The following is a 9609-nucleotide window of genomic DNA, read 5'->3' as shown; positions in this document are numbered from 1 at the left end:
GGAGAGGACCCAAATTCGGGCCTTTCGGCAAAGGCAAGCCCAGATCTAGCATAGTCAGTAATCAGGCCCAACCATGGATGGGACTGAGGTCCATGTCAAACGGGCTGAAAGTGGGCCAGGATCCGGCTGGTGGGACCAGCCCACTTACAGGCATGTTAGTGATGAAAGAGATTACTACTAGTCCTTGTTCACTTGTCTTGGCCGTACACGTGGTTGTAAATTCAGTGAATCCTAGTTGTACATTTTGTGCGCCTTACTGTAGATGGCCCATTCCTAAAAAACCACAATGATAGGGAAACCGGAGCCTTTTCAATAATGGATTTCTCTATCTTGACCGTGGATCATTGACCACCGTCCATTTGAAGATATATCAGACGCTAATATGGATCGATTTATGTGGTTTTCCTAAAGTGGGCCATGTGCTGCAGGCCAACCAAATGGATAAGATTAGCGAATGGGGCAGTCGTTGTATACCTGTTTCAATTCAGATATAATACGCAATACGCTACATTTCCTTTAAAACAGCCCAATCAGAGTATCAAGCGTCGCACAAAGCCACAGTATCAAATAACTCCCCGAGCTCTTCCTGATAAGTGCACTGAAATTCGAACACGTGGAGTTCACGCACGTGCTGAAGTGCCACCGTCCCATGTTTTTCTCATGTATGGATGGCAATGGGTTGAATAGCGGGTCGCAGACACTTTTATAGCAAAGATTGACTAGAGAAGGCCCAACCTGAGGTGAAAACGATCCGGACCGCCGAGACCTTAGCAAACCATGATGAGTTTATATATTATATATCATTTTGAGGTAGGAGAAGCTACGGATGTTGCCCACAGAACATTTGTAAGATTCCACCATATCAACATTCAAAAGTTCTGTTTATTTTCATTTTTATTATAAATACTAAGCTTTGGTTCGAGTATAACTTTTGGAGTAGTGCCCAACATAAAAATAGTTTAAAAAAGCTAAGAGAATAACATGGTTTGGCCAAAATTATACATTAACTATTTTTGGCAGAAAGCCATGAAGTCCACTGGGTCCTTACTCTAACTCCGGTGGTAGACCCTCGGGAGTTTCAACACGTGGTTGAGGGTTTGAGTACCCATAGGTGATGAAAATCCAGTATGGTGTGAGTGTGTGGTGGTGCCTGTGTGTGTGATGAATGGAGGCCGTGTATGAATAATAAGTTGACTATTTATTGTCAGTCATGTTTTTAGGGTGTATGGATCGGAATCTAAGTCTAAAATCCCATCTAGGTTTGAGCTCATTATTTAAAAGGATTGTAATTCTTCTTCTTCTTCTTCTTCTTCTTTATATATATATATATATCACCAATAAAATTATTTTAATTTTATTAAGAATTATTTATGCTTTTATCTCATGTAGATTTGAGAAAGTTTTCTAAGTAGTGCAGAGAATTTTTTCAGTTATTCCCTATATAAGATAGTAATTGACCTCATCATGTCCCTCTCCACGGTCCATGTGTTAATTTTATGAGTTAATGGGTTGGATTTGGTTTAGAAAGTGTGACCCATATTTCAATGCGTTGAACTAGATTAAGCTTACGGGCACTAACCGATTTAGACTAGAATTCTTGACCCATTCAGTAAATGAATCTCAGCCTGACCCAAAACCGAGCCAAACCCATTGGTGGGTCCACCAATAAATGAGTGGACCAAAATTGTCTACAACACTAGTTTTATTTAGTGCGGAGAACACTCAAGCTATGTGCAATCAACCATATTGTATGTGTAAAATCGAGTGGGTCCACGAGTAAGAACCTTGATCTGGACGTATATGAAGAAGATAGGCCCGATTAAAAAGTCATATGGAGCACAAAAATGAAAATAATTTTAAATTAGTCTCAAAACTGCGAAGTTCATTATGTGTGGCCTGCTTTCGATTTGTATGAGGCTGATTTTATTATTATTATTTTTTTTTTTTGGTAAATTCTCTTAGTCCTGCTGGCTTACACCTGATCGAGGAGTATGACGAAAAGATTCACGCCATGGTGGCCCCACACGCAAACTTATGTCTATGTAGTGTGGACCATCTACTATGTGGACCTAACATCGAAGATAGATACTGAAAAACGGATTGGATTTCACAAATTAGATGAAGAATACCTGCCTGTTCGGTCTTAAATGAAGGATACCTGCCCGTCCGTACGGGCAGTTGATTTCAGACTTTTTGGATAAGGCTCGTGAGATATTTTCGGACTCAGAGAGAGTGCGTTGACAGGAAAAAAAAAATCTCAGACAGAGCTCTATAAAAAAATCTGCTCTCTCTCTCTCTCTCTCTCTCTCATCTCCCACCGGCAAAACAAGAGAGAGAGATGGCAGTGGTGAGACCTGCTAGAAGCGATGCCCATCTGACGTTGGAAGAAGAGGCGAAGATAGAAGCAGAAGCGCGCGAATGTTTCGAGGAGGTAGCACCGAAGCGCCACACCAAGCCTCAAAGGAGCGATTACTCTTCTGACTACAATGACGCCCTTGAAACCTCCGATCCAAACGCCACCATTCCCGAGCTCTCCAAGTTCCAAGATCTCGAGTCCGATTCCCAGGTCCTCTCTCTCTCTCTCTCTCTCTCTCTCTCTCTCTCCCGTTGAGTTGGATGGAGGATTTCATGTGGATGAGATCCACCCGTCCATCAGGTGCCCCACGCTCTGTCTTGATTGGGGCTAAAAATCAAGGACTCGGATTCGGTAGTGACCCCTGAAAAAGCTGTGGCCCCACCATGACGTAATTGTTTTATCCAAGCCGTTCATCCATCTTTACACCTCATTTTAGGGCATTTACCCAAAAAATAACGCAGATTCAAATATCAGGTGGACCACACCACGGTAAAACAGTGGTGATTGAACGCCTACCATTAAAAACTTCCTGGGCCCACAAAAATTTTTAGATCGAGCTGATATTTATGTTTTCACTTCATCCATGTTTGTGCGACCTTATGAACAGGTTGGATGACAAATAAACATCATGGTGGGCCATAGGAAGGTTTCAACGGTAGCGGCATTGTCGCTACGAAATGGATGGACGGTGTGGATATAACACATAGATCATGTGAGCCCCAAAACTTTGCCACGTCAACACACCACCGAGGTGGATAGTGTGTGGCACACCACTCAATCCGGTTCCGGCTATACCACGGGGAAGAGTTCAGATGGGAAGTCCCACCGTTAATTTGTGTATGGGATCCAACGTGGTCTGTACATGCAATCCAATCCACTCATCTGACTTGCCACACCGGGATGAATGGGTTCACCGAATTTCAGGACATTCCAAGACTCATGTGGGCCACACCACGTGAATTTAGACGCTTGATTTTACACACCGTTCCCTGTGGTGTGGCTTACCAACGTCTTGGATTGTACTTTTCTTTAAGGATCCATGGTTAAAATGTAGCGGCACTCGTGATAGTTGTAGGCACTCCCTCCGTAGTCGGGCCAGCGCAGTCCATTCCGGATTGGGAGATTGCAGCCACCGATCTTGGAATTGTTTTGGGAGGAAGAGTCATCCACGGTGGGATGCGACGGACCAACGGTGGGGATTGCCGAACCGTGGGCCCACTTGTCCGAATTGAGTGGCTGATCTGGATCATGGTTTTCAATTTATAAATCGACGGTCGTGGCACCATGGATGGCCCCATCCACCAAACATCTTCGATTTTTTTTTGGTTTTGATCTATGGTAGCTGATTTCCGGCCCCTTAGATTGATCTGAACCGTTCATGTTCTCATATTACGAATTGCCATTGCAATGATGCTTGGGCCATTTTCATTTTAAAATCCTAGCCGTTGCTGATAGAGTCTGTCTTTGTAATTTTGGCTTGAAGAAACTAACGTACACTGCGATCGAAGCAACGGAGGAATACGTAGAGACGGACTACTACAAAGATCTCAACTACGTAGACAAGCAGCACCATACGGTATATCTACGTCACTGATGTTCCTTTTTCCTTTTAATTTTTCAAAATTAAAGTTGGACGGTCCATCATCAACGTGGCCACTTTACGAATCCATCTCATATAACGATCGAACGGTTGTGATTAGATATATGTTAACAGCATGTCGTTCATCATGAGATAGTTATGATATAGTCATATAGACTTCTTTGCGGGGAGCGGATTCGGTCAGACCTGAGGCTATGACCGTGGGGTCCACCTTGATGTGTGTGTTTTATATCTACGCCGTTCATTCGTTTTTCCAGCTCATTTCAAGGCATGGGCCAAAAAATGAGGCAGATACAAATCTCTGTGGTGACTGTTGATTGAACGGCCACGATTAAAAACTTATTTAGGCCCATTGCAACACAAATATCGGCTTCATCAACGGTCAATCACTACTTTTTTCTATGGTGTGGCCCACCGGAGATTTGGATCTGCTTCATTTTTAGGCTATTGTCTTGAAATGAGGTGGCAAAACAGATGTACAGCGTGGATATACACCACATACATCAAGGTGGGCCACGGTCATGACCTGACCGAAGTGTTACCCGACCTGCCCGAATCCGCTCCCTTCTTTGCTGGAGGCCTGCCTGTAGAGCTTTGCATGAAACACGTGTATGAGATCTGAGCCTTCTGTAATGTAGGAAATAATTCAAAGATCTTCTGCCTAAAATTTCAGACAATTTCATCCTTAAGGTGGGCCACAGGGTATAAAGTAAACAGTTTATTTAATTTTATTTTTCAGCCATCCGTTTGTTTTGATATGCTGTGGCCCTACTCTTGAATGGCTTGATTTTACACCAGGAGATCTAAAACGTATATTCAAGTAATGAAAAGCTCAGATCTCAAACACGTGACAATGTGACACGTGCGCCCACGTGTGGCGGTGTTTGCCTCCCACACAGTACCATTGTGGAATTAGCAAACCTCCTTAGCATGTTTACCCATAGTTCTATACCCGTGTGTCAATCCAGACCGTTGAAAATGTTGGTCCCATTGAGAACGTACCATAGCATGAAAACCACAATTTTTTTACCATCTCAACCATCTGATTATTGTGTCTTCCAGGTGGGCCACATTGTTGTCCACAATTTGGATGGTCCATGTTTGTAATTGCAATATTTGAAAATCATCCAACTATAGAGCTGGCATCGAGACGAGTCGGACCGAGTTAGGGCTGACCTGACTCAATTTGGTTTTGAAATATGCCTGACCCAACTTGGTACCGAGTCCAGCATGCCCTGGACTGATCCAGACCGAGTTCGAATTGGTCAAAAATACCAAGTCGAGTTGGCACCTAGTCGGATGGAGAGATGAGGGAGGGAGTGGAGAGGAGAAAGAGAAAGAGTAGGGTAGTGATGGTGGTGGGTTTCCACCATATTTGGAAGAGGAGGAAGATGAGGGAGGGAGGGAGAGTAAGAGTAGGGTAGTGATGGTGGTGGGTTTCTGCCATATTTGGAAGAGGAGGAAGATGAGGGAGGGAGAGAGAGTAAGAGTAGGGTAGTGATGGTGGTGGGTTTCTGCCATATTTGGAAGAGGAGGAAGACGAGGGAGGGAGAGAGAGTTTGGGTTCAGATCGGGCTTAGGTGGGGCGGGTAGGTTTAGAGATATTTAAAAACTAGGGTTATGTATATACGCACACATGGATCGGGGACGAGTGCAATGGGTAGGTTCAGAGATATTTAAAAACTAGGGTTACACACACACACACACACACACACACCTGAATTCGAGTTGAGTCTAATAATCGAGTTTCGGGTCGAGTTACTGGGTAACTCGGTCTCGACTTGGTTTGAACTCGGTTTGGACGAATCCCATTCATTTTGGACTGACTCACCCATTCAATTCAGATCAAGTCGGGTTTGAACAAGTTGGACAGAGTCGAGTTAGTCAAGTCAAGTAGACGTCCCGTGCCCAGTTCTATCCAACTATATGGAACTGAAACTGTACTGAGTCATACCGAGTCATACTGAGTCAAACACGCATTCTGAAACCACTACTTAAAATCCATGCTTTGAAATGCTTACTAATCTTATATTTCTGCAGACTGGAACGGGCTTCATCAAGGTGGAAAATGCGAATGACAGTTACTTAAGTTTGGCGCCGGATTCTGATTCCTTCGACTGCCATGCTTCTTGTAAGGGAAATCCGGCAACAAATGAATGGATTCCTGCTGCCGATACTGTAAGCGGAATGCTTGTTTAAGCCTCTAAATGCTTGTTTGGGTGATATTTAAAAATGGGTTCGTCTATTTTTAATTAGTTGTAATTATGTAATATAGATCGTATTTTTTATTTTTTTTAAAATTATGGGTTGTTTGGCACCTCCTTGAAATCTTGAATTTTGGACAGTTGACTATCTGATGCTTGGAATTACCTTATTTTATAGCTGACATTATTTTATAATGAGTTCGTATGATTACATTTTGAATTGTTAAGTGCATATATTAAGTTAAAATATTAAAGACGATTTCACTTATCATATTTATTGTTATGTGAATATCTAGAATATAATACTAAATATTACTAACAATAAAATTTAAGCTCCCAAACATAATTTTTGAGGCGTGAGATTTTCAAACTTTAAAGTGCCAAATGCAATTGAAAATTCAAGATTTAAAATTTAGGGTTTAAAATTCAGGATTTGAGTCAAAACGCTCAAACAACCCTTTAATGAGTGCATATGGTTGCACCAAATATCATGAAAATTTGAACTAAATTAGACAGATCAATTATGAAATTTCATGATGTTGGGTGAAACCAAACGCCCCCTTAATGATTAAAAATAATTTTGTAAATCTCTAATACATAATTAGGATGTAATAATACGAGAATAACTCATTTTTCAAGGGGTTGTCTAGTAGTATTGGGCATGTGTGGGCTCAAGGATGTGTTCTGGGCCATCAATGGGTGGGCCGAGGGTTAGCCTCGGCTAGGATTTTTAATTGTTCGGATTGGACCTGATAGGATGGAATTGCCTGGCCCATTGACAGCCCTTATCGTGTTAGTAGAATCCAATCCGTCCATAAGATATCACCTCACCTCAGAAAACATCACGGAATCCAATCCATCCATGAGATTTGTCACCTCAGAAATCCTCCCAGGTCTAAGAATCGGCCTGGTCCAAAACTTGTTATGGGCCACAACACGGGAAACATAACCGTTGATTAGTATGGGGTCCGCTCTGTTGTGTTATATATAATCAAGGCCATTAAGACCCTTCATCCAGTCCATATGAAAAGTCAATCTAAAAATGAGGCTGTTTTGAGACTTAGGTGGGCCCCTGTGAAATTCAAGGTGTGTGTACCCTTTGTGCTTGTTTCCTTTTTTCTGGCCCACTTTAGTTTTGGATTGGCTGAATTTTGGATCCTATGTGTTTTCTAAGGTGATGCATCAGATTGATGGGTAGGATGGTGTGAAAACATCATGCGGGCCTCACATTGCCGGACTAATTTGAACAGGCTCGGCCCAAACAGATTAAAACCGGGCCAAATCGAAATCCAGGCCCGGCCCGTTGAAAATGTGTACTTACAGTGGTACTGGTACCATTCAGAGAGTGCCCCTTTAAGTGACATCCAAACGGGCCCTAAATCTATTCTGATTGCATTTCATATGAATTGGGTACATGGGTCTTTCTGTTTCAGGTAATCCCTCCTTCAGACAAGCCCAACAGGAGCGATAATTGAACGGTCAGATCTTTTTCCGGCTATCAGCACGGCATTTTCCAGTCATTGGTTCTTAAATAACAGACGTCAGATGTTGATTCTTAGACATCAGACGTTGTTGAGTGTGGCAGATGATTGCAATTACTAAGAGTTTCTCTCTGAAAAATCTCCAGCAATTAGCATTGGATTATGTTGCATGTAATAGAGTTTAAGCTGAGTAATCTGTGCTTAAGCATGCGAGCTAGCACGTGGGTGTACTCACGTGGAACAGCAAGAGATTCGCATGCTTGTGAACTTGTCTATGTATTATTGTAGCTATGGTAGGTTTGTTTTGGAGTTGGTACAAATACATGTGATTTGAATATTTTAAATAAGGTTGTTTGGAAGCTTGCATTCCGTGGTAATTGGCATGAATCAATAAAGTAAGTGTGTTTGGGAGAGTGTATTTGGTATGAATTGAAATTCAATTCACACCAAATACACCAAGATCTTGTGATTACAATTGGAATCAATTCCAATTTGCATGGATTGCAATTCATGACAAATGCATGCTCCCAAACAACCCCTAATCGCCTACAGGAAACTGAATCAGGAACCTTTGGTACTCTTACCATCTTTTCTACCAACATGCCACTTGCTTAGGTAATCAGTGCCGAAGAAAATATAGGCCCCGTCAATTTAGGGGTGTACACCAATTCGAGTCGAGCTGAGGCTAGCTCAACTCGGCTCGGCCACTAGCTGAGCCCAGCTTGAACTTGGCTCGGCTCGGTCAGCAGCTCGGCCAGTTTGAACCGAGTTTGAGCCAAAATCGAGCCTCTACGGCATTTTCACAAACACACTCAATGCACTTTCAATTTCTCATTGTATGTAAAATAGCAGTAGCTGTTTACTAGTATTTCATCAAACACCTTGTAGGCAACATCAAAATCAAGGAAAAATGGTATTTGTTTCATATACATACCTTCCTTGCCACTAGCCGACACTTCGTTGAGTCACTTCACTAACCACTTGGTGAGCAATATCAATATCAAAGTAACAGAGTCACCGAACTAGTTCAATCCAAGTTCAATTACAGTCGGGGTTCGATCTGAATCGACTCGAGTCAAGCTTGGGCAAGCTCGAACTCAGTTCGAAATTTTTTTGTACTCAAAAAATCAGTTTGACTGGGCTCTAACTCAGCTTCGAATCTAGCTTTTTCCAGTCGAGTCGAGAGCTAACTGAGCTAACTCGGTTTGTGTACACCCCTACCTGCCATGAAGACTGTTATTCCTGAATATTAGACTGATCCGCTCACTAGGTGGGCCACATGTCTGTTGAGTCGGACCGTCCATTGATTCAAGATGGTTGCCCACATTATGAGCTGACTGGATTGATTTTCATGATAGGTGATCTTCATAGTAGGTCCTACTGTTTTCATGTCAATGACATCTTACAAAAGTCTAATGTTGGCAAGAAAGATCATGTGGTGCCACATGTTGTGATGACTAAGATGATCATTTCTCAATTTCCAGTACTGTCTAGTGTCTACTCCATCCCAAAATCAGAATGTTTGGACAACCTTACCACTGATGTTTAGATACTTGTACATTGTGATAGGACCATCCCAAAATCAAATCAGATTGGTTGGACAATTGGCAGATACTTGTCCATTGAGATAGGACCATCCCAAAGTCAGGTTGGTTGGACAATCCTAACCACTGATTTGTGGATACTTGTATGTTGAAATAGGACCATGGATATTTTTCATTTTTAACCATCTAACAAATGTCCACCAATTCAATGGTCAAGTAATTAAATGGTCTCAATTTTTATTTCATTAAACATTTAAATTTGGACCCACAATTTGGACATTATTTTATTAAGTAAAATAATTTGTTGCTTTCAAAAATACTAAAAACTAAACTCTTTTAAGGATTTTTGTGAATGTTACCATCCACGTTTTGAGATCTTTTTTATTTTAAAATACAATTTTCCATTATACACTTTTTGTATTTT

The 9609-nt window shown here is 41.8% G+C and overlaps 1 protein-coding gene across 2 annotated transcripts; it reads left to right on the top strand.

Annotated features, from left to right (window-relative positions):
- The first annotated feature begins 2239 nt into the window (after nt 1-2239).
- Nucleotides 2240-8007, top strand: LOC131252648 (uncharacterized). 2 transcript variants are annotated; one of them, XM_058253303.1, is made up of 4 exons: nt 2254-2566; nt 3840-3932; nt 5997-6134; nt 7594-8007. In XM_058253303.1, exons 1-4 carry the CDS (start codon nt 2339-2341, stop codon nt 7633-7635), a joined length of 501 nt encoding a protein of 166 aa, XP_058109286.1. In that variant the 5' UTR covers nt 2254-2338; the 3' UTR covers nt 7636-8007. The 2 variants fall into 2 exon arrangements, with proteins under 2 accessions (XP_058109287.1, XP_058109286.1); XM_058253304.1 differs by lacking the exon at nt 3840-3932 and having other exon boundaries at nt 2240-2566.
- The last annotated feature ends 1602 nt before the right edge of the window (nt 8008-9609 follow it).

This window comes from Magnolia sinica, chromosome 8, assembly GCF_029962835.1.
Source record: "Magnolia sinica isolate HGM2019 chromosome 8, MsV1, whole genome shotgun sequence".
Classification (NCBI taxonomy): Eukaryota; Viridiplantae; Streptophyta; class Magnoliopsida; order Magnoliales; family Magnoliaceae; genus Magnolia; species Magnolia sinica.
This window is presented reverse-complemented; position numbering and strand designations above follow the sequence as displayed.